Genomic DNA, 13,838 nt, shown 5'->3' with positions numbered 1-13,838 from the left:
AAGGTTTTTAGTTGAGATAAAAAAGTCAATGGCACGAGCGGGATTCGAACCCACGATCTTCGGCTAGATACGCCGCTGCTCTACCGCTTGAGCAGCGGCGTATCTAGCCGAAGATCGTGGGTTCGAATCCCGCTCGTGCCATTGACTTTTTTATCTCAACTTATTTATTTATTTACTTACGTACTTATTTAATTATAAATTAATTTATGTAATTTTGTTAATATATGAAGAAACGAGAACAAAATTGTGCGACCAATTTTTTTCTAAATCTACATTTAAAAAATCATAAAATTAGTTAAAGTTCGTACCTCTTTCCGATGGAAACACGTTATATATTATTGTTTAGGTAAATTCAAAAACAGTTTTAGTTCCAGAAGATTTTCTTTATTTATAGAAAACGCCTTTCATTCACTTTGTGAGCATCAGAAAAATCACAAAAAACACAGAAAAGAACAGTTCGTTTTTGTGCTTTTCTATTCTGTTTTGTCCAAAGAAAGCTGATGGTCACAAGATGAATGAAAGGGATCTTCCATAAATAAAAAATTCTGCTGGAAGTAAAAGCGTTTTTCAATTTTCCTAAGTTTTCTTAGAGTTCTAATTCATAGAATTAACGAAAGATTGATTCAATATAATTTCGGTAATAATAATAATTTATATTCAGCACCTGTTAGTGATTAAACAGAGTGAAAAATTTAGCCCTGTTTTTTAAAAAACAAAATTATTATTTTGAAAGCTAATATCAATTATATCGAGATAATTTTTTGGTGTTTAGACTATAAATAAATTTCTTATTTTCGTGTAAAACTGAGAAAATACACTCACAGCGAGAACTGTCGGTCTATCGAGAACCTTCATTCAAGGAGCACTAATGTACACAGCAAAATTTCAAAACTGTACGAACAATACCTCATCGTTATTATTATAAACAAAACTGCTTATAAATTTCCAAGAAGTTCCATGTTTAATTTATGTTGGCAAAACATTCCCATGTATGTAAATATTGCGCAAGAATTTCGCTTGCTCAAGATGTATTTTTTAAATAGCCAGAACCCCTCCCACCATTTGACAAAGAAATTTTGCGTTGACTCGGCGAAAAAAAATAAAATATATTTTTGGAACTTACCAAGGCTTTCATGATTGCTCCGGTTTCGTCCGAACACTGTCGACCCTCCGGTTGTCGATGGCCCATATATTATACCACCACCACTCTAAAACTGATACCATTCTGCTTCAATTAAGCATTCACACCGTCCCATCAAGTTATATAATTTTATTGAATGTTTTGCACGATATAATTTCGATTTCTATTCATAACGCAATATTATTTTTAATGGCGTTACAGTTGTTGAAGGTAAGGTGGCCCCTAAATCTAAATAGCCAGTTACAAAAAAGGTAAGAATCCCATGTAAACACGGCTGGTTACTGGCTCTTTTTTTTAACTAGACAATCATACTAAAACATTATCAAAGCTGAATTATAGCCACTTGACTGGATCCTCAGTTTTTAACAATAAATTTTTAAAAAATCAATTCATTCGTAATATTTAGAATTTTTTTGTATTACCATTTTTTAAAGAGGTATTTTAATAGAATTACCTTCTGTTGGAGAGGATTTCTTCTTTTTTTCGTATAGGGTTGTTTTTGCAATTATTTTTTCTTACCTCACGCCTGGACTAAGTCCCCAATATTTTTTTTGTCTAGTAACCCTAGATTCCAGTTCTTTCTATTTAAGACCCTAAATCTTAATAGCCAATTGCAAAAAAGGTAAGAATCCCATGTAAACACGACTGGTTACTGGCTCTTTTTTTTAACTGGACAATCATACTAAAACATTATCAAAGCTCAATTATAGCCACTTGACTGGATCCTCAGTTTTTAACAATAAATTTTTAAAAAATCAATTCATTCGTAATATTTAGAATTTTTTTGTATTACCATTTTTTAAAGAGGTATTTTAATAGAATTACCTTCTGTTGGAGAGGATTTCTTCTTTTTTTCGTATAGGGTTGTTTTTGCAATTATTTTTTCTTACCTCACGCCTGGACTAAGTCCCCAATATTTTTTTTGTCTAGTAACCCTAGATTCCAGTTCTTTCTATTTAAGACCCTAAATCTTAATAGCCAATTGCAAAAAAGGTAAGAATCCCATGTAAACACGACTGGTTACTGGCTCTTTTTTTTAACTGGACAATCATACTAAATCATTATCAAAGCTGAATTGCTATTTGACTGGATCCTCAGTTTTTATCGATAAATAAAAAAAATCAATTCATTCCTAATATTTGGAATTTTTTTGATATTACCATTTTTTAAAGAGGTATTTTTATATTTTCGAATCCCGCACTATGTTTTACAGATGGCTCAAAAAATGATGTAGGGACAGGCGCTGCCTTTTTCACTTATAATAATAATGCACAATATATGTTTACCCTACCACCTATGTGTAGCAACTACACTGCTGAGATTATAGCAATAGCAAAGTGCTTCACTACATTAGCCTCATCCAGGGAAACGATTGTCATCTGTACTGACTCTTTGACGGCGCTATTGGCCCTTAAAAAAACTTTTCTGTACATCCATTGGTACAAGACATCCTATTTACTATTGAATCTCTGCAAAATCAGGGAAATAGAGTAGATTTCATGTGGATACCTGGACACTGCGGAATATTTGGCATTGAGAAGGTGGATTTGGCAAAGCAGGCCGTCCTTAATGGAGTTAAAATTGCAAAAACACCAAAATCCGATGTGACAGCTTGGCATAAAAGAAAGTCTTGGCAGTTATGGCAAATAGAGTGGGAAACGACTTCTAATGTCAAACTTAAGGAGATAAAAAACAGTGTAAAACCTTGGGCCTCATCTCATAGAGGTTCCAGGCACGAAGAAGTTGTCCTTGCTAGGCTCAGAATTGGTCACTCATTCTTATCTCATGGCAAGAAAAGAGACTCCGCTTTGTGATGTTTGCACAGAAAGAATAACAGTTAAACACATTTTGACAAATTGCAAAAAATATGTAGAAGAAAGACATCGGTTGGAAATTCCAACCAACATCAAAGACTCGCTTGGCGATGACTTCGACCAAATAGACAAACTAGTAACTTTCCTTAAAAAAACTAAACTAATTTCGGAAATATGAAGATAAAATGATATAATAATTTAATGCAAAATCATTCAAGTTCAGTATGCAATAATCTGTAATCCACTCAATGTTGGCAGGTGTCTTGGGATGAGGTTTGGGTGTCCATCTGGTAATAAATACAGATTTCGAAGTGCGGTGTCGATGAACGATGGGTTCAGGATGACAGATCAATGGACGAAGGAGATTCGAAGACCCTGCGGTGAAATTCCAGATGTCCTTTAAGCGAAGATCAAATGAAGTTACTTTTCTGTTAGTCAATTACCAAGGTTTTCTGCCATTGATCCTCACCGAAGTGGCTGAGTCGAGGACAGGCGATACCAATTTCTCGGGACGATGAGTATCGACAAAGTTCTTTCCTTTTTCCGAAGACGAACGAACGAAAAAAAATGAAAAAGGGTGAAGCCGAAAAAATGGAGTAGAATGGGTGAAATTGGTGCCCAGGAATGGGATCTAACGAACGGAAAATGAGGGAAATGTATTATTTATTTTTCTGTCTCTCTTTTCCTCTCAATTTTTTCCTGTTTGTATATCTGTTTGTTTTTCTTCTTCGGTACATTTTAACTTGGTTTGTCCTTTCGTTTGCCTCCCTCTTTCATTTTCCGGCTCTCTATTTTTTCTTGGTTTTTCTGTCTCTTTTTCTCTCTCTATTTTCTTGGTTTGTCTAACTTTCTCGCTCTTTTTCTTTTTCTTTCTCGGTTTTTCTGTCCGTTTGCCTCTATCTTTCCTCCATTCTTTCTTGTTTTTCTGTCTGTTTTTCTTTCTCTTTTCTCCCTGCTTTCTTGGTTTGTTTGTCTGTTTGACTCTCTCATTCGCGCCTGTTATCCTTGTTTTTTGTCTGTTTTCTCTCCCTTTTCTGCATTCTTCCTTGGTTTGTTTCGGTCTGCTTTTCTCTCTCTTTTCTCTCTCTCTTTTCTCCCTCTCTTGGTATGTTTGTCTGTTTGTCCCTCTCATTCCCTCCAGCCATTCTTGTTTTCTGTCTGCTTTCTCTATCTTTTTCTTCATCCTTTCTTGGTTTATCTGTCTGTTTGTCTCTCTTTTTTCTCCAATCTTTCTTGGTTTGTTTTTGATTTGCCAGTCCGCCTCTGTGTTATTTCACTTTGTATCTTTCTGTCTCCACTCACTGAATCTCTCCCTTTTCTCTCGCCCTCTCTCACTTTTTCTCCTTCTTTTTCTCTTCCTTTATGTTTAAATTTAACAAATATATGTAGGATGTGAAAAAAGTGAATTTATACAATGCAAAAATATTTTTTTATAAAAAAAAATACTTTGATTGAATATAAAAATATATTTTTGCATAGTATAAATTCACTTTTTCCACTTCCTACATGTATTTGTTAAATTTAAACAATGTTTGTAAATCCCAGGTTCTGAAGATGATCTTAATAAAGATCGCAACGTTGGCACGATAAAGGAAATGTTTTTCTGAAACCTACATCACACCAGACCGCATCTCACGATTTTCGAATAATCAATGTAAACAATGTTACACAATGTTTTTTTATTAACTGTATTATCAAAATTACTTGAAACTGCTTTGCAAAATTACCTATTTGATTGCGTTCATGTTGAATGCATTTCACTCCTTATAAATGTAGCGACAATGCATTTCTCACGGTGCACGTGCGCGACAAGTCGGAATGAATCGCTTTCCGGGATGTCAAAATTGATTCAGAAATGCAAATCGTATTTACTTTCACCCCTTGCTCATTGTCAGTCGAGACGAGGGGCATTACGAACAAATAGTCGCGGATCGGGTGCCAAGTGTGCCAATGATCGGCCCGATCCCCATTTCGATAATGGGTATCGTTACGTTTAGTTTCATTCACGCAATGCTTATTTTTGGACAGATATGTTGAAATGTTAGAAGATAGGTCACTTCTTTTATGGGAACGTATTTAACTCTAATTGAAACTGGAATTTACAAATCAGGCTCATAGAAGTCCATTTTGTTTTTCTAAAGACAGAAAATTTCAATGTCAACACCGAATCCGAATAAACCCCTTTTTCTTAGAATACATTTTTATTTAATTTTTATTATTAATTACAATCTTCTGAAAGAATACATTTAGAACAACAATGTACATAGAGTTTGTTAAGTGAATGTATTTATTGGCGTGAATGTGTAGTATAAGCTGATGGCACAGTATTGAGTATTCATCGTCCCTCAGTTAGGTTAGTTGTACAACAGGTCTTAAATGTGATGGAAGAATATCGAGTACACCACTCTAATTCATGAATGGTATGATAGGAAAGGATGCATTTAAGAATGAGTGGGTTTGGATTTAAAAGATTTGGTTTTGAAATGACCTAGCTGTTGACAGCACCGCCCAACCTCGGTGGCTGAACGGATGAGAGTAGTCCGGCCTGCGGATTGCTAACATCCGAGATTTCCGATGCCTGCTGATAATTTATTGTAATCAAAAGATGTGTAATTGCCAGTGGACTGCGAGAAGTGATAGGCTCAACTCAGTACACGTCTCTCATGTGCAAATTTGAGCTTACATAAATCCAAGCTGACACATCAACTCGTGATTTGAGGGGTTGTAAAAAAAATAAACAAGGGCTTCACCTTTTGACTCACCCAATTTAAAACCCTCATATCCTTGATCTCCTATCGTAAATGAATCACATAAGCAAAATCAGTAGTTGGATTGTCATATAAGCTAATTGTTGGCTGAATATATAATCGTTAGCAATTTGTTCCTTGCTGAAACAACGAATGGTGATATGGTGATTAGTGACCGTTAATAGATAATTATTCACTTTGAGCCCTGAAGATGATCTCAATGAAGATCGAAACGTTGGCAAGATAAAGAAAATGTTTTTCGGAAACCTACGTCACACCAGACCACATCTCACGTTTTCTGAATAAGAATTGAATAATGTGATTTGTTAAAATACCGAAATTAAAACCTCTGGCGGTCCAAAATGATCGGGAAAGGCCGAATTACAGGTTCATCCTGCAGACAGGAGGAAAACTCGCGAAAGTACGTAAAGTTCTGTACATATTTCATTTACGTCTAATTAAATTTGTAAAAAAGTTAAAATCAAATGTGTGATTAGTGGGCACTCTCAACACGACACGCAAGAATGGCACACTTACGCAGAAAACAAACACTTTGAGCCCTGAAGATGATCTCAATAAAGATCGAAACGTTGGCACAATAAAGAAAATGTTTTTCTGAAAACTACATCACACCAGACCGCATCTCACGATTTCTGAATAGTTAAAATCAAAGATCACTTTTAGAAAAATTTAGATCACATTTAGCCTGTCTAGTAAAACTGAATTTGAACTAAGTTGAAAGCCAAACGAAGTGTGTTCCCAGTCTTTGGCCAAATAGTTAATTTCTATTTCTCTAAGCTTTCTAGGTACAGTCAGGATGTTAAATTGTACATAATAGTTTCTATAGCCCAACCCTTTCAATATTCTTATATCCTTCTTTTGCTGTTTAAAAATCATAAGGGCGGAATTTGAATGATCCCAGACTTCAATTGCATAACCAATACAATTTTGAAAGTTGGCATGGTAAACTGCAATCGCCATTCTCAAAGAAACGCATTTTGCCAAGCTACGGAGTTTGGCCTAAATTATATTAGTCTTGTACTAGGAATGTCAGTCGCGCGATATTATAATACAAAAAATTTATTTGTACAGATTTCCTCGGAAGTCGTTATCAAAAGGTTTTATAACGCTAGAATCACGACAATGAGGTCAAATCCAATATTAGACCATTTTCTGACCTACTTTGCTTATAGAATGTTTGTTAAAATATGCAAAACTTCAGTATTTTCTTGATTTATCTTTTTAAATGATGTCATATTAGAATATTCTGCGTTAACCAACAATAAAGTTAATCTTCCAATTAATTAATCTTTATGTAAGGTATTGGTTGAGATAAAAAAGTCTGTCACGAGCGAGTTTCGAACTCACGACCTTCCGCTATATACGCCGCTGCTCTACCACTTGAGCTATCGTGACTTCGATCCACTCGGGATTAACTTCCCATCCCAACCTCACCTTTTGAATTTTTCCTCCTTTTTTACATTTTTCAACTTAAATACAGATTAATTAATTGAAAGCTATTATTTGGTCAAGCGGACCACGAAAAATAACGAATTTAATAAAATTAATACCCGAAATATAATAAAAATTAAATTACCGGACGCCAGAAAGACGGTAATACGGTTCCCTAATATTTCATATTTGCCCGTTTTTTGATATATATCATCAGCTGAGTATGACTTTCTGTGAATATTTTATACATATCATTAGTTAAAATGATGTATAGTATGGGGCCTAGTATAAAACCTTGTGGCACACCGTAAGCAACTTTTTGTTCATTTGAAACATTGTTTTTAAAGCTAATTAATAAAAAAAAAAGCATCACTGTTAAAGTTATACAATATTTTCAGCTTCTTCAATAATAGTTGAATAAAGATGAGATGATGAATCGACCTGCTACTAAACACGTGGAAAAATGATCTTGGGTGAGGTCACAACGGAACGACAATTCTTTCGTTTTTTGCCGAGCTTTCGACGGTTACATCGTCATTATCAAGGTTTGTTTATTATGGGAAAACATAGAAGTTAGAAATGTTGTAAAATTTAGAAACAATTATATTATCTTACTCTAGGGGCGTCGGTGGCCGCAACGGTTTAGGCACACGGCGCTCATCACTGTAAGACCATTATTTACCACCCTGCCAAATTTCATTGTTATGCGGTCAGAAATGCGACCGTTAGAGAGCTCTAGATTTTTGAAAGAATTCTATCTAAAATTAAACGTCAACATACAGGTTTCTTGATATCAAATGGAGTGATCGAATATCGAACCGGCAGACAAAAAAGCCAAAGCGTGACAAGTTTGGAAACTGATTTAATTTAGCGAAAGTTTATCAGAGGTAACAGATCAAGGTTTGTACAATCCTGAAAAATAAGCCTCTTCGCTTAATTAAGGCTAAATTAAGACATATCACCTACAACATATAACATCTTCACTTGGCTCCAGGGGTGAGGGTAATTTCCCTTTTACACCCCCCTTGGTCGGGTCCGCCACTGGTTTGATCTAGGGGTGTGATATATTTTTTTTCGTTTTGAGGGTTCATAGATTGGCACATATCATTGTTAAAACATTCAAATATTGATTGAAAAATGGATACACTCAACTACAATTATTTTATAAAATAAACCCGTATGTTTGTGGAATAACGGATTTTGGAGAGAAACGTTGTGGAATCGTTTACAAAATGTTATTCTTATGATTTAATTTTTTTTTATTTTGATAGGCATTTTATTTTTAAAAAAGTCTGTAATTTCTGTTTAAGCATCAAGCTTTAAAACTTTACCACATTCCAGAAAGTTTTCAAGGTATAGTGAATGTTTTTCGGAAGAACAAATGATTTTCTTACTATTTTATATTTTAACTCTTCTTTTACTCGATGAACTTGCATTTTGATACGTATTCCTTTTTCAGAAGAGTCTGTATTTTTGTTTAAGCATCAAGCTTTAACATTTTACCGTATTTCAGCTACTTGTTAACGTCATTTATTTATTTGAAGTGTGATCCAAAAGATGCTACTTTTTGTTTTTTTCTTTCTTTCTTTCTGGTTTTGTTGGTATACTATGAATTGTTTGTTATTAAATAGAAGATCGTTAATTTTGCAACAACTCAAAATTATGACAAATTTTACACCCTTTTTTATATGTAGCATTTTTTTTTACACGCCTGAATTTTTTCATTAAGGTCAAATTTTTCCAGTTTCCGCCTAATTTACGTCATAAAGTCATTACAGTTTTGCAGAAGAAAGTTCATAGAAGACGTTTTTGATTTTTATACAGAATATGTATGTAAAAAATACATACAAAAACCTACATATATAATTTATCAGAACACCTAATTTTCAACAAATTATTTGAAAACTTATTATTATTATTATTTTTTTTTTTTTACGAGGGTTCGCAGAGGTTATATTAACCCTCGGGGTGCCGGTAGTTTTGAATGAAAGCCCATTTGAAAGTATGCCGGGTTCGAACCCGGGACCTTTTCCTTACAGGATGAACGCCGTGTCAACGACTAAAACTGTGATATATCTTTAATAATCCGAGTGATTTAGTCATAAAGTTTTATGTAACTCATAGTTTTTTTATTGTTTATTTGGATTAAATAATACCATTTATTAGAAATTAAAATTTATTTTGCATTGTATAAATTCCCTTTTTTCCACATCCTACATGTATTAAATGTAAACAATGTTTGTAAATCCCAGGCCATGAAGATGATCTTAAGAAAGAGCGAAACGTTGGCACGATAAAGAAAATGTTTTTTTGAAACCTACATCACACCAGACCGCATCTCAAATTTCTCAATAATTAGAAATTAAATATTACTGTTGTTAACCATTACGCAGCTCTCCTTTCATGACGTATCCTTACGGAGCTTTGACGAAGGGCGTAACCTCCTCGGCAGAAACAACAATAACAAGAAAACAACAACAACCGTGTACAAACAACCGTCTCCGGAGATGCCGAAGAGGAAGCATCCTATCGACGATCCTCTCGAATTCCTCAACGAAGTGAGGAGGATCGACAAGAACTCCCTCGATTCGGACGAAGAGGACAACGACAGCGACGCAGATGAAAATTACAGGCTGAAAGATGAGGACATAGAAGGTAAAAAAATTAAATTATTATACTTCCTTTTTTTTTTTACTAGAAAATTTTCGTTTTTAGGCCAGGAAGACGGAAACGTCGGATTGGAAGGCGGCGTGCAGATCACACCGTTCAACATGAAAGAGGAAATGGAGGAAGGACACTTTGATAACAACGGCATGTACCATTGGAAAAAAGAAAAGGTCGCTAAAGATAACTGGCTCGAGAATATCGATTGGATCAAGGTTAAGCCCAGATTAATTTTTTTTACACAATTCTCAATTTTTGGATAATAAGCAAGCCGTATTAGCCAAAACAAGATAGGTGTTCTGCGAGTCGGTGAACTCATGCCGAACTTGGGTCTTCACCAAAGGTTTGTTCTACTGTTCAAATGCGTTTCATCATTGCGCCATCTTCATTGAGGAACTGTTGAAGGAACACTTCCAAATAAAAACTGTCTGGAATGGTGTGTGTGGTGTTTAGTGTCCGTTGATGATTATTTGGAGATCGTGAGATGTGGTCTGGTGTGACATAGATTTAGAAAAAAAAAAGAATTACGAGACCTAGGAGGCCTCTGGCCTCTCCCTGATAGATCAGGGGAGTCACCCACCTTGGTGCCTGAGCGACTCCAAGGTTGGGTTCTAGTCAGGCGCCATCGACTTCTTTGGTCATTTTCGCGCCCTTATGTTCCCTAAAACTATTCGTGTAGAAAAACATTTTCTATATCTTGCCAATGTTTCAATCTTTGAGATCATCTTCAGGGCCTGGGATTTATAAAAATTATACAAATACATGTAGGATGTGAAAAAATGAATTTATACAATGCTAGAAAATTCAGACTCAATTGTAACTCTCTCAACTCATTTGTACTCACTCGAAGTGTTTGTTTTCTGTGTAGATATGTTATTATTGTGTGTCGTGTTGAGAGTGCCAGTGAGATATTGATCTTTTATGTCTATATATTTTGAAGGAGAAGAAAGTAGGGATAGAAATACATTTTTTGCTAAAGTTAATCGTTTCCAAATTAAAAGGGTGGAATATAGTTGATAAAATTAAACTTTTGTGCTATTTGGTACAGTTCAAAAGTCTTATTTTGTAATAGTGTAAATGACTTTCTATAGTTGTAAGTAGGCAATAATGAAACAATCAATCAAATCAATTATCAAATGTAATAATGTTGTAATAAACCTTAAAAAATAATTATAAGTTAAAATTCAAGTTGTTATTAATGGTTGCAGTGATTTTTCTCTAAGGGCAACAAATCAACTTGATTTTTTTTTAAATTTGATTATCAACTTCGATAGTCCTTAATTCTAAAAGTATTATCTTTATCCAAAAAATAGTCTTATACAAACCCCAAGTTAATTTTGGCAAGAAATCTTTTTTGGGAAATGGTAACAGATTTAACATAACTTTCTCATCCAACGAGGAAATGACGCTGTTATTTTAAACGAGAGTTTATTTTATGCCACTTTTACTGAAAGAAAATTTTTCATAGGACCGACCATTTCTGAGTTATGCCTGATTTTTTCTGTTGATGTTTATATACGTTGGATTTTGAAGGGGTGGAAAAGGAAGTAGGGTTAGAAAAACATTTTTGTATAAGGAGTCAGCTTCTTTGAGGTTCAATTTAATTTATACAATGCTAGAAAATTTTAGGTTAAAAAAAAGAAGTTATACAGTGATAGAAAATTTTAGATTAAAAAAAGTGAATTTATACAATGCTAGAAAATTTTAGGTTAAAAAAAATAAATTTATACAATGTTAGAATATTTTAGATTAAAAAAAACTGAATTTATACAATGCTAGAAAATTTTAGATTAAACAAAATAAAAAAAGTGAATTTATACAACACTAGAAAATTTTAGGTTAAAAAAAAAATTTATACAATGTTAGAATATTTTAGATTAAAAAAACTGAATTTATACAATGCTAGAAAATTTTAGATTAAACAAAGGAAAAAACTGAATTTATACAATGCTAGAAAAATTTAGGTTAAAAAAATGAAGTTATACAATGCAAAAAATTTTTAGATTCAATCAAAGTATTTGTAGAAAACCTACATCACACCAGACCGCATCACACAATCTCCAAATAATCATTAACAGGGCACTGCCACTTAAGAAGGCACATGCACCGGATAGGGAGTACAGACAGAAGATATTGCCAGAAAGAGGAGGAGACAGCATAACATATTTTATGCTTCTGTGAAGGAGCCACTGGCAGGCTACGGAGGTAGATTAACAATCTGAAACTGGCCAGTGGGTTATAAAAAACAGGGGAGCACAATAGATCTATTGAGGTCGAGGTGCAGTAGGCCCTGTGGCCACCTCTTTTATCCCTATCCTCTATCCTATCCTACCTCAGGATGATGCTTGATATGAAATTAAAAAATTATTTCCCATTCTGTCAAGAGACTTTTCTGTCTGATAAACCAGCCATCTGCAAATAATAAATTATAAACCACAACAGTTAGACCCCTGGTCATACATATTTAGATTAGGTATTTTTATTGAAGGAACAGTATGGGATTTATAAAATTATAATAATTGAAGGATCATATTTTTACTTGTTATTATAAGACTAGTTGAAATTTACATGAAACAATAATATTATTTCTTTTAAGGTCAAACAAGGTGAAACAGATAAAAATGTGAACAAATCATTAGGAAGCGATGACGAAATGCTCGACACAGTCGACACAAATTTACTTTATAAAGAAATCTTAGGGTTTCTACAACCGAAAGAAAGCATCGCAAAGGCTCTAAAGAGATTAGGTATGTTGTTTCAGGAGAAATGCAAAGTTAAAACTGAAATTTTGTCTTTTCAATTTAAATTTTTTTTCCAGGCGGGCAGAAAAGTCTTTCTGCCTCGGAAAGGCTTAAGCTGAAAAAAGCTGGCAAATTGCCCCAACCGACTTCGAACGATGACATAGAGAAAGTTACCAAATTGACAGAATTGGCAAACAAAATTTTAACCCATTCAGGAAACATGGACATTTATCAGGAGACGTACGAATACATTCAGGATAAGGTGGGTTTATCAAGATGAATCAATAAAAAAAGCAGATTTTTAATTTTATTTAAAAACAGCTTAATGCTTCGAGTTCTAAAATAAAAAGTGATGGACTTGACATGTACGCCGATGATTTCGGCGAGAAAGAAAAAGAAAGGCTTACAGACGGAGGTGCCGAGGAGAAAAAAGAATCTAACTTTCAGCCGGAAGGTGAGTCGTCAAATTTTCTGGTTTTTCTCCTAACATTCAATGTTTTTACTTATCTAGGAAGCGTAATGATGTGGGAGTACAAAAGAGGCGAAGACAGTAATGACATAAAAGGTCCGTTCACGTCAGAACAGATGGACAAATGGTCGCAAACGGGCCATTTTGGAAACGGAGTCTTAGTTCGGAAATGCGGCACGGAACAGTTCTACTCTTCTAACAGAATAGACTTTGATCTCTATGTTTAAATGCTTCTGTTTAGTATGTTTGATATTTTAATCATGTACATTATTAAAATTTATTAATAAAACAATAAAAATATTAAGTCTTTTTGTCAAACCTACTTGACCACATCCCATCTGATTTATTAAAGGGTGATCCTTATCTTATAAAAGACCTGCACTTGAAAAAAATTTTTGAAGAGATTTATGAATCATTTGAGATTGTTTGTTTAGATAAAGTTAATCCCTTGAATCATAATGCTTAGTTTATCACAGTAATATCACTTATAAACATATAATTCGATTGTTTTTGATTTGATCATTTGGACTGCCTACCCTCGCTGGGTTTGTCTGTTAGATGCATTTTGGTATTTCGCTATGTTCAAAGTTTGGAGTCTATAATTTAAGTGGCCTTTTTTTTAAGTATCTTTTACAGTCATGAAAAAATATTAAATGCAGTAAGTAAAATTTAAGAATGGTGACATCATGCTGATAAAATACAAACAATTAGCTCTTCAGAAATTTAAATGATGGATTCTTCCAGATTTCAGGGCTAAAATTTTTAACCTGAGATTCTCAAATGATAGAGACAATACTCATAAAATGTAAG

At 34.0% G+C, this 13,838-nt stretch overlaps 2 protein-coding genes across 3 annotated transcripts in view; one reads left to right on the top strand and one right to left on the bottom strand.

Moving 5' to 3' along the window:
- Nucleotides 1-1,215, bottom strand: part of LOC106665435 (BCL-6 corepressor-like protein 1) — a 4,678-nt gene extending 3,463 nt beyond the window's left edge. Inside the window, exon 1 of one of the 2 annotated variants that reach the window (XM_014391850.2) lies at nucleotides 1,124-1,215. In XM_014391850.2, coding sequence (XP_014247336.1) covers nucleotides 1,124-1,189 — 66 coding nt within the window. In that variant the 5' untranslated portion in view covers nucleotides 1,190-1,215. Of the gene's footprint in view, nucleotides 1-822; nucleotides 897-1,123 lie in introns of those variants that run through there. The other variant, XM_024229438.1, reaches the window with a different exon arrangement.
- Nucleotides 1,216-7,632: 6,417 nt separating this feature from the next.
- LOC106665575 (CD2 antigen cytoplasmic tail-binding protein 2 homolog) lies at nucleotides 7,633-13,328 on the top strand. The gene is made up of 7 exons (XM_014392073.2): nucleotides 7,633-7,699; nucleotides 9,548-9,809; nucleotides 9,870-10,033; nucleotides 12,415-12,565; nucleotides 12,637-12,821; nucleotides 12,881-13,013; nucleotides 13,071-13,328. The coding sequence occupies exons 2-7, from the start codon at nucleotides 9,662-9,664 to the stop codon at nucleotides 13,253-13,255; spliced, it is 966 nt and encodes a 321-aa protein (XP_014247559.1). The 5' UTR covers nucleotides 7,633-7,699; nucleotides 9,548-9,661; the 3' UTR covers nucleotides 13,256-13,328.
- The last annotated feature ends 510 nt before the right edge of the window (nucleotides 13,329-13,838 follow it).

Source organism: Cimex lectularius, unplaced genomic scaffold, assembly GCF_000648675.2.
Source record: "Cimex lectularius strain Harlan isolate CLEC.00 unplaced genomic scaffold, Clec_2.1 scaffold331, whole genome shotgun sequence".
In the NCBI taxonomy this organism is placed as follows: domain Eukaryota; kingdom Metazoa; phylum Arthropoda; class Insecta; order Hemiptera; family Cimicidae; genus Cimex; species Cimex lectularius.
This window is presented reverse-complemented; position numbering and strand designations above follow the sequence as displayed.